Genomic DNA, 16,759 nt, shown 5'->3' with positions numbered 1-16,759 from the left:
GGGTTGGTGTATACAGCCACAGATTGAAGAATCAGTGCACATCATTAGCTATTATACTCAGGTGTTTTATTTCTCCAGGCTAAAATTGTGTGCACGCAGACTGGTCGTATTGTACCTCTGAACACCCCTGGAGAGATCCTGGTCCGAGGCTACTGCAACATGTTGGGATACTGGGACGATGAAGAGAAAACTAAAGAAACATTTGCCCCTGGAAAATGGTACAAAACTGGGTAAGTAGAACTGCTTTAATCCAAAATAGAAAAAGCAAAACCCTATTTTACTGTCCTTCTAAAATATTTGTTGCAAAGTGAAACAGCTAAAATGTTTCAAGCATCAAGCGTGTCAGATCCAAACTAGAAGTGGGTCGTTTCTGGTAATGTTTGCTACTCATTGGATATGATTCTGCAAAGTCATGAGATGAACACAGAAAATGATATGTTAAAGGGAATGGCCAAAAATTGTATTCGTGACACAGAAATTGTTTTTTTATTATAATGTAGTAAAATACATGTTCATTATTACTAGTCAAAGCAGATTGTTGCTAAGCACAAATTTGTCAAGCAGTAGTATTGAAAACTGATTAACAGGTTTGAGATGTGGCTTCTGGAGCATGGAGAGAGATGGATCGTGGTGCTCCACTCCATTTTTGAGGACTTCACGTCCCAAAATGAACCCTGAATCTGCTGCAGCACAAAGGGAGGGGAACATCTACTGCTGCTCCCTTCCTATAGAAAAAGTTGAGCTTCAGTAGTTAATGGGACTCAGTGCAGGGCCATTAAGTGAAAAGTTGTAGGTCTGCAGCTTGGCTACCTCTGTAGTGCTGTGATGGGGACTCCCATGGTGGTAGATGAAGTGAGTGCTGGCTTGGACACGTCATTGCTGGCTGCTCAGGAGGGGCACCCAGATTCAGGGTCAGGACTACTGTGATCAGTGCCCCTGAAGTCACCCAAAAGAAGAGTCTCCTTATGCAGAGGTGAGTTGTCCAGCACTGCTGCAAATACAGAAATCTGAGACTGGCGACACAAATGCAGTGCAGTTTGAGCAGGCAGAAGAACAACCTTTCAGGGTTTGAGAAACTGAGAATTTCAGGCAGCTCTCAGCTCCGTGTGCGAGGAAGATCCATTGGCAGTGAGACTGAGAAAGGCCAGTTCCATGGCTGGAGCAGACATGCAAGCTCTGGAGGGCCAAATGTGACCGGAGGAGCATGGAGAGACGTCTGCACCCCGTGCCTTGAACTACAGTAAACTCAACTCACTGTGTAAACATTGCAACTCTTGCCCTGAATGAGAGCAGAGCAGTCTGCCCTTTCACATACTGCAGTTAAAGGAGTCCTTCTGGATTTTGCATCAGGGTATGGTAGCCCCCAGTCTAGACCATACCTGCGCAGCCTTACATGCAGCATTCATGGGGTTCATGATGAGTGGTTGAAAAATAAGATTGGTGAGTGAAGAAATTCAGAGGTAGACTGTTTTGTGGGGTACCAGCCTGAGGATGCTGTCAGCTTGGTCAATACTGCTTTACAGCACTGCTCTTAGGACAGCAGGGGAACCCTGCTTGGCAGGAGGCTTGAATAGACTTTGTAGTAGAGCACCAAGAGCGCTGGGAGGCATCCTGTCCTTCAAGAAATTCCTAAACAAAGGTACCCAGCCATGTATAGACCAGGAAAAGTATACATTCTTGGTCTTGCAGTAAATGCTTATAGGATTTCTGCAAGAAATACAATGGGGCCCCACATGCCTCTTGATAATGTGTGGCTCACACACAAAATAATGTCTTGGGCACACTCAACTCCAAAATGGCATTTGCCTACCACCGCATTTAGGCGATAAGGAAACAGTGATGTCTGATTCAGCTGATGACTGTGTGGAAGGCATGTCTCATGAAGCAACACTGATTTTGGTGGCCTTTCTGGATTTACAATAGACTGCCAACATAAGAAATAAGGTAATCTCTGTTGAGGCCACCATAGTTTCTAGGGGCTAAAGGTTGTCCAAAAACTAAAGGTACTGCCACAGACAATGTTGCAAGAACTGTGATGTCAACAAGATGCAACAGAATTTTTAATACTTGGATGTACCAGTCCTGATTTACGTTGAAACACAGACTAAATACCCGGAAGAGAATCTGTGACCTGCCCACATTCGCCTTTTGGGGATGCTAGAATTTCTGTATTATGAGATGGCCCTTGACACCCTCACAGTGACATTTTTAGAAACAGAGATCCTCCCTGTTAATACTTCCATAGGGCTGAAGTGTGAAAGTTAAATAGACATTCATCAAAGAGTTTGAATGGCAATAAAGAGCCTGGCGGTATGGTCGTTTCAGAATTAAGTGGTGCTCAAGAAAGAAAGGGTCCTAAGTAAGGCAGTTAATTTGCCAAACAACCACTATTGATTGTAAGCACATTTTGATCCTTCCTGACTAATTATGAGATGCAGATCAGTAAAAAGTAATTCAATTTTGTCAAAAAATATTTGATCGTGCTATGACGTAAAGCATTCATATGGCAGTTCATGACGTTAAAAGTGAATCATGAAGGACAGATTGATATATTTATCCAGTTTGAGACAGACTAAACCTTTTAGGGGTGAAGCATAAAGGACATGAGTAGCGATGTGTTTTGGGTTAAATAATTTGTTATGCTGTTACCAGGACTGATTGAATGGTCTGCAAGAAGGCATAGGCCTTATGTGTTTTTGGCCCAGAGTGGGTTTTGGTGAGCTCATGATATTTGTGGTTGATTATTGAGTTTGGATGAAACTGACACTCCCACTGTATCATACCCCAATCTGCCCATATGGGGGACGGAGAATGGTTTTGAATGGCATTCATTGGACTAATACGGTGACAGTGCATATCCCTTTTTTAGGGGTTATATAGTGTCCTGTCCTTTTGGTGGGCAAGATAATGTTCTTGTTGAATGCATAATTTGATCTCAGTAAAATTGATTGATACTTAAAATTGGTCAAGATATTTTTAAACTGATGATGCAGATTGACATTATGGTAGTCCACTCACTGATAAATGGAAAAAAGACACTGCATTCAAGATTAACATGCAAATGTCCCAAGCCTTTAACTTAGCTATGTCCAAAGATCAAGTGACAATCTTCTGATCATGTTTCCTGCAGAGATAAGCCATTAGCACAGTCACTTAATCAGGCATCACTTTTGTTTCCAAAATGGTTCAGCTCATTTACACTCTACTTTTTAAGGACGTTCAGCAGGAACTTCAGAATTGGCACAACAACGTGTTCTCCTAGATAGAGTATTTAGCGATAGGCAAGATTACCATATTACCTAAAATATTGTACTTCACTCACTACACTGTGATTCTCAGGCACTTACTGACCGTGATTGATGACTTTATTTGAGCTGGTAGAACACTGAGACTTTTTAGGAGACAGACGACCTTCGTCCCTTGATGGGAGGATTAGCTGGCCTCACCAGCCAGCCTCAGTGTCTTTTGACAGTGGACATGCTGATGACCAGACGCATAGCCTGATGCGCTTTCCAGGATCTATTCTTGACCGTAGTTGTTTGGAAAGTAATCATCTTGGGATTAAGGTCTGTGATTATTGTGTATCTGCATTCTACTCTCATCAGTACTCTCGCCTCTGTATATTAACAGATTTATGCAGTGTGCTCTGTAGATATTCTAATACTCTGGAAGTATTACAGTTTCCTCTGGATCAAATATAGGATCATAACCTTTGGCAGAGGGTATAGTAATGAAAACATTTACTCTTGCCACAGTTTTGAAATTCACATATCATCCAATTTCCATTGCATGTACTGAGAATTCAAGTAATGATGAAATATTTTCTTTTATTATGTTAGAAGAAGAAACATGATTATAATTATTTTGGTCGATGATGCGACATACTGTTGTCTTCAAAGTTCCAAATTGAAAAGCTTAATATTATTCCACCCAAAAAATTTGGAGGGAGCAGCATTTTAACAGGATTGGCGTAGGTTTGTCTAGTTTTTATCTATTTAAAGACTAGTCTAGTCTCTTCAAACTATGGTGGCTCCCAGGCCACATGGAACCCCTGAGGTTGCATTTAATTCAGAATTTCAATTTCATCCTGTTGATGATGCAGCCGTGAACATGGCTTTACACAGAGTTAGAAAGAGAACATCCTGATTACTAGACCATGAATGAATTGCTGAAGCAGATGGATGTCATTCAGCGGTACACACCCGCCAGTAAAAAGAAGGGTAGTGTTGGCATTTTCTTGGCAGTGCCATGTTGGAATATTCCTCAAGAAGTCCATGTAATGCTTGCTAAAGGTTGACCCAAAATTAACTTGGAATGCATCACACTTTGTTGGCAAAGTCCAGAAGTGTTTTGAAGTTTCCCATTGTCAAATATATATATAAGTATATATGTATACCTTGGAGAGAGGTCTTTACGTACTCAAGGTTGTGCAGAGCCTCATGAAGAGTCACTGCCTGTGAACTACAGTGCCACTTCAAACCATACACTAGTGGGACCATAGCAGATTCTGCTAGCTGATGTGCTCTTGGAGTTGGTTAAAGAACATTTTTTCATTACTTCCCAGCGTGGGAGACTTTTGTCACTCGTCTGAGATTCTTAAAGTCGAATAGGTAGGAGAAAGGGTTGATTTTTCTTTATTTTATAGGAGGCAGGACTACTTGCCTAGATCTTCATGATGAAAGGAGGGGCCATTGATTTAGAAACCCATTTACAAGCATGAATAGGATACCTTCAACAGATTTACTGTGGTCCTAGATTAATTCATGTGAAATTTACCTCTATTCACACAGAAGGTTTTATAAAAGAGAACCTTAAGAGTGAGATGGTAGGTTAAATTTTCTGTTATGTATTCCAATGGACCACACCCTGAAAGGGTTATTGGGAAAGATGTCTACTTGCATCCCCTTGAACCCGCAATGAGGATGAGACCCCTGCAAGAAAACCTGATATGCAGTGGAAGCAGATCTCAGGACAATGGGACCGGTACATTTAGATAGCCGTGTCAGGGTGTTTACAAGGGGTTACCACAGCTTCTCTAACATATGTCTCATTAAAAAGCTAAGGAGCACATGTAAAAAATATGTCTGCAAGTGGCCTCCTAAAGAGAAAAAACTGCATCAACCACAGCTTCTCTAACAGATGCCTCATTTAAAAGCTGGGAGCACATGTGAAAAACCTGTCTGCTCTTGGCTGTGGCTTCAAGACAAAACAAACTGCATATAATTATACTGGTACTAAGGGCAGTCAGATTGGTAGTGAAAGCCTTTATACATCTGATCTTGCACCAGGAAGTCATGATAAAAGTGGACAATATGGCAACTATGTAATATACAAGAAAACAAGGCAGAACAAAAACGCTGCTGCTTTGGTACGGGGTGTTGTGTCACAAGATAATTTTGACGGTGGGGCATGTGCTAGGACTATAAAACTCAAGAGCAGGCACCATAAGCAAAACACAAACAGACTATTATGATTGGGAGTTTGATACAAAACAACTGGACTTTATATTTCAGATTTGGGCCACACCTCCTCTGGATCTTTTCGCTACTCTAGAGAACTCCAAATAGAAAAATATAAGCAGTTGGTGGAACTATGGGGGTGTTTTTTCAATTCGTTGGGCAGGGACATTTTGCACACTATGGGGGTCATTTCAACCCTGGCGGTACAGGACCTCCAGGGCTGAAATGACGGAAGCACCGCCAACAGGCTGGCGGTGCTTCCAGGGTCATTACGACCGCGGCGGAAGCGCCGTGGTCGCACCGCCGGAGCCGGCGGTTTCCCGCCACAATGGCCCCGACGGTAGTAATCCGCCAGGGCAGCGCTGTTAGCAGCGCTGCCCAGGGGATTACGAGTCCCCCTACCGCCAGCCTTTTCCTGGCGGTTTGGGCCGCCAGGAAAAGGCTGGCGGTACGGGGAGTGTGGGGGCCCCAGCACTGCCCCATGCGGCTTTTCACTGTCTGCTCTGCAGACAGTGAAAAGCGCGACGGGTGCAACTGCACACGTCGCACGGCCGCAACACTGCCGGCTCCATTTGGAGCCGGCTCCCATGTTGCGGCCCACATCCCCGCTGGGCTGGCGGGGATGTCATAATGGGCACCGCTGGAGTGCGGGCGCATTGGCGGCCGCACGGCGGTTACAACTTGGTGGGCGGCGGTTGCCACCCGCCAATGTTGTAATGAGGCCCTATTTCCCCTCAACCACCCTAGTCCTGCAGACTTTGAAAAAACAACTATGTACACTAATGGTACACCCACGTGGTACAGGCAGTTTTAGTCCATGAAACCAGAAGGACTAATCAATAGCAGCACTATTTAAATTCAAATAGGATCCAAACCTTCTCTCAAAGAATCAAGAGCTTGTGTTACATCAAACCTCAGCACAACTCAGTCTTCCTGACTGCCTGGCTGTTGCAGACATTGAGATGGTTCTCGTAACATTCCAGCAGAGTGTAAAACAATTCTGTAGGTGAGTAGAGAAGTGGTGAAACCTCAGGTCCTTCAAAATATAAACAATTGTAATTTTGGGCTTCATCTCAAAATCTTGATTTTCTTTCACTTTGTCCAAATTAGATTTTGTCTTACTTCCTCCTTCTAACCAGATATTTTTTGATTAGGGTTCATCTGGTGGTTATATCCAGATACCGCAAACTCCCACCACACCATCTTTATTCTCGGTTAGAGTGATTCAAGAATTTACAATAGGCATGTATCTCATTTTCCCTGTTCCAGCAGAAAACTTGCCAGCATAGGTGCCGTATACGGTGCTTGAAGCACTTATCAAAGAATATTTGAAGACTATGCATAAACCACTTCTTCAGATGCTGTCATGAAAGATGGCTTTCTTATTAACAAGAACATTTAAAGGATGCATCAGCGAGGATCAGGCATTATCAATAAACCACACTACCTAAAATTTGGCAACCTGATGCTGTCTGCAAATCCTAAATTCAGACCCAAGGTACCACCATTGTTCCATCTAAAGAAAATGTAATTTACCAACTTTTTCCATAATCATCTACTGCCGCAAAAATATCCCCTTATTCTTTGGACCTTAGATTTTGTTTAATATTCATTATTGATAGAACAATAAACTTTCACAAGACTGATCTCTATTTTTTTATATGTAAATTCTAATTATGGATGCTGTTAGAAATTGGGTTTTTGGTTGGCAGTCAGGTTACCCTCTGTCCAAGCAAGAACCCTCACTCTAGTCAGGGTAAGTCACACACAATCCAAAATTAGCCTGTGCCCACCCTCTGGTAGCTTGGCACGAGCAGTTAGGCTTAACTTAGAAGGCAATGTGTAAAGTATTTGTGCAATAAATCATACAATACCACCATATAACACCACAAAAATACACCACACAGTGTTTAGAAAAATATATAATATTTATCAGGATAATTCTAGGTCAAAACGAATAAAGTTGCAATATGAATTTGTAGGGATATCACGGAAAAGTGATATAAAGTGTCTTAAGTCTTTAAAAAGCAAACAAAGTCTCTTTCAAGCACAAAGTACCTGGTTTGGATTGGAAAATCTCCTCAGAGGGCCACAGAAGAAGAGATACGTGGAAAAATGGTGTGTGCGTCGATTTATCCCCAGCACACACAGACTTGCGTCGTTATTTTTCACGCGGGGAAGTTGTGCGTCGTTTTCCGGCGCGCGGACAGTCTCTTTCTGTGGATCGCGGGGATTACCAGATGTCCCGGGTCTGTGCGTGGATTCTCCTGCTTGTTTTCCGGCTGTGCGTCGTTCTGCAGGGCTGCGCGTCGAAGTTTCGCTCTGACGGCAGGCGTCACGTCGATTTCTTCTCTGGAGGTCAGGCGGCGTTGTCTTTGCGAGGCCGTGCGGCGAAGTTCCGGAAGTCCCGAAGGCGTTGCATCGATCAGCGTTGGTGTGCAGCGTTTTTCTCACCGCAGAACAAGCTGTGCGTCGAAAATTTCGGCGCACGAAGCGTCCAAGTGAAAAAGAGAAGTCTTTTTGGTCCTGAGACTTCAGGGAACAGGAGGCAAGCTCTATCCAAGCCCTTGGAGAGCACTTTCACAGCCAGACAAGAGTTCAGCAAGGCAGCAGGCCAACAGCAAGGCAGCAGTCCTTTGTAGAAAGCAGACAGGTGAGTCCTTTGAGCAGCCAGGCAGTTCTTCTTGTCAGGATGTAGTTTCTGGTTCAGGTTTTTTCTCCAGCAAGTGTCTGATGAGGTAGGGCAGAGGCCCTGTTTTATACCCAAATGTGCCTTTGAAGTGGGGGAAACTTCAAAAAGTGGCTAAGAAGTGCACCAGGTCCCCTTTCAGTTCAATCCTGTCTGCCAGGGTCCCGGTAGGGGGTGTGGCAGTCCTTTGTGTGAGAGCAGGCCCTCCACCCTCCCAGCCCAGGAAGACCCATTCAAAATGCAGATGTATGCAAGTGAGGCTGAGTACCCTGTGTTTGGGGTGTGTCTGAGTGAATGCACAAGGAGCTGTCAACCAAGCCCAGCCAGACGTAGATTGTAAGGCACAGAAAGATTTAAGTGCAAAGAAATGCTCACTTTCTAAAAGTGGCATTTCTAGAATAGCAATATTAAATCCGACTTCACCAGTCAGCAGGATTTTGTATTACCATTCCGGCCATACTAAATATGACCTTCCTGCTCCTTTCAGATCAGCAGCTGCCACTTCAACAATGTATGAGGACAGCCCCAATGTTAGCATATGAAGGGAGCAGGCCTCACAGTAGTGTAAAAACGAATTTAGGAGTTTTACACTACCAGGACATATAACTACACAGGTACATGTCCTGCCTTTTACCTACACAGCACCCTGCTCTAGAGGTTACCTAGGGCACACATTAGGGGTGACTTATATGTAGAAAAGGGGGAGTTCTAGGCTTGGCAAGTACTTTTAAATGCCAAGTCGAAGTGGCAGTGAAACTGCACACACAGGCCTTGCAATGGCAAGCCTGAGACAAGGTTAAGGGGGCTACTTAAGTGGGTGGCACAACCAGTGCTGCAGGTCCACTAGTAGCCTTTAATCTACAGGCCCTAGGCACATATAGTGCACATTACTAGGGACTTATAAGTAAATTAAATAGTCCAATCAGGTATGATCCAAAGTTACCATGTTTAAAAAGGGAGAGAGCATATGCACTTTAGCACTGGTTAGCAGTGGTAAAGTGCGCAGAGTATAAAAGCCAGCAAAACAGGGTCCAAAAAGTGGAGGGAGGCAGGCAAAAAGTTAGGGGTGACCACCCTAAGGCATGTCAGGTCTAACAGATGCTATTTGTCACAGTGGGCCTAGCCTGTTGAATCACAGCATACATCTACTGTTTGCCACACCAAAACATGGCACCCTCTCAAACACAGAGGCTGGGCACATTTGATGAGGGGCCTGACTGCCACAGCTGCACTATTTAGTGGAGTGTCCTCACTGGACATTGGCAAAGCAGCTGCTTGGCAGAGTTACTGTTTAAATGCCCATTTGATAGCAGTGGGATAGGCAATGCACCACAAACTTATTTAATTAAGGAAAACCTCATTTCTGCCTGTGCATTTTGCCAGATATAATGAACAGCTTTGATATTTTAATTGAAGCACAAGTCCATGAATGACAAACTGCTGGAGAAGAAATAGTTACTAACCTGTAACTACAGTTCTCCAGCATGATATCTTTTATAGATCCACATGCTGTAATCCTCCTCTCTGCTCTTAAAGCTATGAATAACTTTGAGAAACAAACTAAGCAAATCTGATAATTGGATACCTCTGAGGAGGGTTGAAACTATGGACCCTTCCCCTGATTGGCCAAACCTCAGGTCATAAAATGAGGTGGAAGAGCAACTCGAAGTCAGTGGTTGTTTTCAACTTGTATTACATGTTAGTTGCTGTATTATAATACTGTTCTATTAGCATTGGCTTCTGCGAGTTCCCATCATGACACTGGGGAATAATTCAAGTCTCTGAATCCAATAGAAATACCAGTGCTGGAGAACTGTAGTAACTTTTCCTTTCGTTTATTGAGTTGACAACTGCAAGAGATTCAATCTTCATAGCTGCTGCCAACTCTTCTCACGATATTGCACCTATCTTTTGCGGTCATTGAGTTGGTTGGGCTCCCAAGGTTGTTGTATCCTGAACATGAGTACTTTAAGGTCGAGTAAGTTAGATTTTTTTGAGTGCTGGACATATGGAGCATATGACTATCTTATTGGTATTTATCCATATTTAATTTGTGTTTCGAGAATAAATGGAGTTGTAAAATAGTGTATTTACACATTTATTTAATTCTGAAACGTGCACTCATACGTGGATGCCTGTCGCGTTTTAGAAAATTAAGCAGCCACATATAACAAAACACTACACCTGCAGGTGCACATTAGCATTATACTACAAATATATGTTAACATACGCCTGTATTTAAAGAATTCTCATCCTGGTTTTTAACTCCCCAGGGGGGTTTTCTGTGTAGCTTATCTGTGCAGCTTTTACCTGGAATTCATGAAAGACAGCATCAACAGTCTCTCACAAGAAACACAATTTTCAGTATTGTTTCGCTTTTAACAATAATTACAGGCAGGAAACACATTGTTTCTGTCTGTATTCATCTGTAAAAAATCAGTAAAAATTGAAAACTGGGAGCCTTAATTAAATATTCTCAAACATGCGTATGCAAGCATGATCTAGTTTGTATTGTGTGGAAAAAATCAGGGCAATCTTGTATCACATTTGGGAACCAGGTCTTCTCATCAAATTAAAAGCGATTTTGCCGAGCCGCAAAATGGCCACGCTGTCTGCCACCCTACAATCCATTCATAATCCTCCATAACGAGCAAGCTACAAAATTGGCCCGGGTACGGCATTTATCGTTGTTGGTATCCTGGCGCTGGAAATCGTGGCTGCAGCTGCAGAGATTGCCCGCATCCGCGTGTATCAACATTGAGGCCTAGACAGACCTGAAGCCGGCGTGCTTGGGGGCGGTCCCGGCTGGCAGGTCAGGGCGTGGAGGTGTCCAGTCGGGGCACAGGGAAGCCGCAGACGTCAGCAGTGGTGGTCGTGGATCGGACCCCAGCTGGAGCAGGACACCGCATTATGAAGTGCCCCGGGGTGGGGGTGACAGCGACGGTGGGACGGGAGGTGACCGGGGGCAGAGTTAAAGTGCGGCGGAGGTAGGCTGAGCTGCTGGCACATGTGAGCGGCCTAGTGCTGCGGTGGAGTGTGGTGTGGCTGCATGTCCTGGAGTGTGCTGGCGCTGTTCCACGCCTGGTGAGATTGGCCACCCGGCCCCCCTGACTCTTATTGACCTCTGATTGTTGGATATGGCTGCCCTGGGGTGTTGCACTAAGGACCCTGCAGCCTACGGGGTGATAACATTAGGAGTGCTCCATGGCAACTGGTGAGGCGACACATCATCCCGAAACGGGTCCCTGTTGGAGCGAGGCGGTGCAACTAGCGGTCTGTGGGATACAGCAGTGTTGTGCCAAGTGCAGTTGGTGCCCGTGCTCTGGGCGTGTGGCGTTACAGTGGCGCGAAGAGTTTCGATTGGTGTAACTTGCCCTCCGGAGGCCCGCAGTTTGGGCAAGTCAGACAAAACCCAAGCCAAGCTGCAATTCGATCAGCGTAAAGCAAGTGGTCCCCCTGGTGAAGATGCGGGACCTGGCCAGGCAGGAGGATCAAGCATGCCAGCAGGTGAGGAACAGGACCTGAGGCAAATCCTGGTGGCAATGCAGCATAGTCTAACTCAAATCGATGGGAAGATTGATTCCCTCTCCTACCGCATGGACAGAATGTCCAAACGTTTAGACAAACATGCAGAAAAGTTGGATCAGGCGGAAAGGCGGATATCAGAGGCAGAGGATGGTCAGCCGGAATTGAACACTATGCAGACTAAACTGAATAAAAGTGTGTGCTCCTTACAGGCCAAGGTGGCTGAGTCCACTGCGATTGATAACATGGAAAGCTTCATTGAACGCCTGTTTATACAACTGCTGGAACGCACCGCTTTTTCTGACTTGTTAGTAGTGGAAAGGGCCCATCGCTCTTTGGCAACCCGCCCACCTCTGGTTGCCCCTCCACATCCTATAATAGCAAGATTACTGAACTACAGGGACTGAGATGCGGCTCTGCGCCGTGCCAGAGAACTGAAGACATTATAAAACGAAGGCATGTCCATCTCGCTATACCCGGATTTCACATTGCCAGTGCAGGAGGCAAGACGACAATTTATTGCTGGGAAAAAACAACTTAGAGATCTACAACTGGAATATCGCATGCTTTACCCAGCCAAGTTGCAAGTGTAGGTGGACGGGAAGCCACTGTTTTTCATGGATCACAAAAAACGTGCTCAATTCATCAAGCATAGGGCGACGAAGAATGTGGACTGAGGCAGAGACGACACTGATTCCCCTGCAGCTGAAGACTGAATTGTTCACCCCTGGAGTGTACCTGCGGGGAGGGTATTGATAGCCCCACGGTGTGAGGTATAACACTGTTACAATTTAGGACCTTTGCTAACCTCAAGTGGTCGGTTGTAAGACTCCGACCCTGTAGGATACTTTGGGGGCGGTTGGTATTTGTACTACTTGATAATAAGGACGGGGCATTTTTGTTCCTACCATACCATTTTTTCTTGGAATATAACTCAGTCTACTGCTTGCTCGTTTGTTGGTTATAACTGTTGGTGGCTGACGCATAAGTGCAGTACGAAGTGGCTGGGTAACATCCACTTAAGCGTGTACCACACTTATAGAAAGGGGTAGGGGTAGACATTCAGGTAGGGAGGGGGGACACTTTATGTTAATGTCAGCTAGGTGAGTTGGGGCAGTGCCCGCTGTGGGAGGGGGGTGGCAGTTGATGGGTATTTTATACTTTCACTGCAGATATAGTATTGTGTGTATCCAATCAAGCGAGTGCAGACATGTAAGTGAGACAGGATTGGCAGGCTATAGTGACCACTACACATGTAATGTCACATGATCCTTGGTACCTGGATCACGCGAGGACCCCGGGCCGGCTTAAACTGATCACGTGGAATGTAAGAGCTTTGAATGACGCTCGAAAAGTCTGTAAGGTAGTAGCCTACCTACACAGGCACAAAGTGGCTCTTGCTATTTTGCAGGAGACACACTTAGCGCCGGACATCCCAATGCTCAGCCCCAGGCAGTTGCAAGGACAATTTGTGGTGGCAGGTTTCACTACTCATGCACGTGGTGTAATGATCTGGGCTTCACGGCCCTCAGGTGTGGACCTCAGGAAAGTTGTGGCAGACCTAGGAGGAAGGTACATAGTAGCACGATGTGAGGGGAGCGTTGCCCCTTTTCTACTGGTGGGGATTTATGGCCCAAATTTTGATTATCCTCACTTCTATTATGATTTGGCCACTAAGGCGGGCTCATGGGTGGGGGTTGCCGCAGATCTGGGGGGGAGATTTCAACTGTACGCTGAGCCCTGCCCTTGACACATCGGGTGGGGGTGACCGTAGGCTAGCACCTGCAGCTAGAGCGGTGACGAAAGTGGCATCCGATTTGGGGCTGGTGGATGTGTGGCGCAATAGGCATCCAGGCAAAGGTGGGTATATGCACTACTCCGCTGCAGATAATCTGCACACACGCATAGATTTATGGTTGGTTGCCAGGAGCCCCTTGGGTGGTGCACACCCGGGAGCTCCATGGCCGAGGACATACTCTGACCACTCCACAGTCCCGTTGAGAGTGGCTGTGGGTGTGCGGTGCCCCCCCTCTTTCTCGTAGCGCTTCCCTCCCTATTCACTGTCAGATCCAGTTTTTCAGAAAGAGCTAGCTACGGCGATTGTAGACTTTTTCCAACTGAATAAGGACTCAGTGGCTAGTGTGGGCACAGTGTGGGAAACATTCAAGGTGTACATTAGAGGGATCACAAGCTCAAAGCTGGAGTTTTGCGGTTGATCAGGGGGCGCCTATGCACACTAGAGCAGGAGTTGGCACAATTAGAACAGGAGCAGGTGCTCGATGCTGATGACCAGACCCTAGGCCGCATACAAGCTAAGTTGACTGAGTTTCAAAACACTGCGATGGCCGAGGTTCAGCTCATGGGGAAATATGCCATGGCTCAGGTGTATGGAGAGAGGAAGAGGCCGGGATCGACTTTGGTGAAAGTGATTCGGCCAAATAAAGATAACAACCTGATTGTAGTAATACAAGCAGAAGATTGTAGCGAAATCCGGGAACCAGAATCCATACCTAACAGATTTCGTGAGTACTATGAATCGCTTTACGCCTCTAAGGTCTTTCAGGATTCGGGGGGGGCTACTGGACTATTTAATGCATATTGAGATGCAGAGATTGACAGAAGTAGATAGAGAATCTCTCAGCGCACCTCTGACATTAGAAGAAATGAACAAAGCGATAGGGGGCATGGCAGAGGGGAAGGCCTTCTATTCCCTCATCTCAAAGAGGTTTTTGAGGAGATGGTGGAGGACGGTCTTATGCTCCCTTCCATGGGCGAGGCAATGCTTATCGTGCTACTTAAGCCAGGCAAGTCCCAGGTACAATGCTCATCTTATCGCCCGCTATCTTTATTGAATGTGGATGTTAAAATATACGCAAAGATATTGGTGGATCGGTTAGCCAAACTGCTACCAAAAATGGTGCGGCCGGAGCAATCAGGATTTGTGCCGGGTCGCGATCTTACCACTAACCTCCGAACACTGTTCGGTACTATACAAAATATAAACCCAGACCTGAAGGCCGTTGCAGTTTTTTTAGATGCCGAAAAAGTGTTTAACTCGGTGGAATGGGGTTTTATGAATGCAGTTCTGTGGCGGTTTGGAGTGGGAGATATATTTATGCGTCTGGTGTCTACTCTATAGAGGGAACCATTAGCCAGAGTGAGAATAAATGGGATAGTCACCGCCGCGGCCCCTATTACTAGAGGCACTAGACAAGGATGTACATTGTCCCCCCTTCTATACGCTATTGTAACCGAGCTCTTGGCTTGCCCCCTGCGAGAATACCATGGTCATCGGGGTCTCCACTTCTCCGGCTGCACCCTTCTACTTTCCACCTACGCAGATGGCACGTTATTATATATCAAAAACCCACAACGTAATGTTGCTCCGGTTCTGCGAGAGATAGCGCGGTACGGTACCTATTCCGGTCTTAAAGTAAACTGGGGCAAATCCATTATGTTCCCCCTGATGCCAGAGGCATCACAGGTAGAGGTGGGGGTTCCCTCTCCTATGGGAGGCGGGCTCGGTCAGATACCTGGGCACTAAGGTTCATACGGGCCCAAAGGTGGTAGTATCAGAAAACTACATGACAGCTTTAGAGACCCTAGCAGGTGATATTGAGAGGTGGATTAGACTCCAGCTCTCACTGATCAGCCGCATGGCACTTATAAAGATGGTAGTGCTCCCCCGATTTCTGTTCCTATTTCAAAATATTCCTATGTCACTAAAGAAAACATAGTTTGTGGCTTTGAAGAAATCACTTATCAAACTAGCCTGGGCGGGTAAGCAGCCACGAGTCAAGTGGCATACACTGACGCTTCCATACGAGCTGGGTGGCCTGGGAGCCCCGGACTTGGAAACCTACCACATGGTTACACATGCAGCAGCTGCTTATGCTTGGATCCATGGGGCTGATGATTTCCCTTTTTTGCCCATAGAACGTGAGCTGGCATCCCCGTTACCGCTGACAAGTAGGTTATTCCATAGTCCAGATACATGATGTAGCGAGCTAGCATCTTTGAATTCAGTCACGCGTGCTTGGCATTACTTATTACATAAGCAGGGAATGGCTTTGCTATACTCCCCGCATGTGCCCTTGGGGTCGTGTGCCTGGTTTGCGCTTATGCGAGATAAGACTTTAGTACAGGCCATGGACACCTTAGACATCACCACCATGGGGGATCTATTTGAGGACAGTGTCATGAGACCATGGGAAGCGCTGCATGGACAGATCTCCGGACCGTCTACACTGCTCCAATATCAATATTTTCGGGCGAGACACGCTATGGCAGCACACTTGGGGGAAGATATGCAGGAACCTCCAGATATGCTAGCTTTATTCGCAATGTTGGTAAATGACCTACCCCGGAGACTGATATCATGTTTATATGCACACATGCAGACGGCACGTCTCAACGACCTAAATACAGCCCGGCTCGCATGACGGAGGGATTTGGAAAAGCAGCTTACAGATGAGCAGTGGCGTCGCTGTTGCGCACTGACTCGTACCTTCTCCCTGAATGGTCAACATCGCCTGATCCACTTTAAATACCTTAATAGAGTATGCTACACTCCCCTTAAACTTTATGGCTACGGCCTGCGCACAAGTGCGGCCTGTCCCAGGTGTAGCGCGGACTTTCTTCACATGTCCTGGGTGTGCGGGGGTGCAGCAATTCTGGGGGTTGGTTTTTAAAGAATTGGAGGTGATATGCGAACAAAGACTTGGTTGTGAGTCTGTTCTGGCACTTCTGGGGTGGGATGGAGACATACCAAAATCAATTAGACGGTTGGTGCCATTGGTCTACTGTTAGCCCAGCGTCGAATTGCTATGAGGTGGGATCGTGGCCCAGTGCCGACAATTGAAGACTGGCACAGAGATACGGTATACTGTAACACACAAAGAGATCTATATAGCGAACTACTACCACTAACTCACAAACCAGCGAAATATTGGGACACCTACAAGCAATATTTAATAGGTAAAGAAACTGGCGAATCAGAAGGCGCATGTAATGATACCCGAGAGAAAAGTGGGGATGGTATCAGAATAGATATGGATATTAACAGTGACATGAAAGCTTCCTGCCA

General features: G+C 45.8%; 1 protein-coding gene across 1 annotated transcript in view; it reads left to right on the top strand.

Annotated features, from left to right (window-relative positions):
• Positions 1-16,759, top strand: part of ACSF2 (acyl-CoA synthetase family member 2) — a 599,164-nt gene that overhangs the window by 518,909 nt on the left and 63,496 nt on the right. The window contains exon 12 of the mRNA XM_069200070.1: positions 79-230. Within this exon, the coding sequence (XP_069056171.1) occupies positions 79-230 (152 nt within the window). The remainder of the gene's footprint in view (positions 1-78; positions 231-16,759) is intronic.

The sequence above is a fragment of the Pleurodeles waltl genome, chromosome 7 (genome assembly GCF_031143425.1).
Source record: "Pleurodeles waltl isolate 20211129_DDA chromosome 7, aPleWal1.hap1.20221129, whole genome shotgun sequence".
Taxonomy (NCBI): Eukaryota; Metazoa; Chordata; class Amphibia; order Caudata; family Salamandridae; genus Pleurodeles; species Pleurodeles waltl.
The sequence above is the reverse complement of the archived record's forward strand: the minus strand, read 5'-3'. Positions and strand labels throughout refer to the sequence as shown.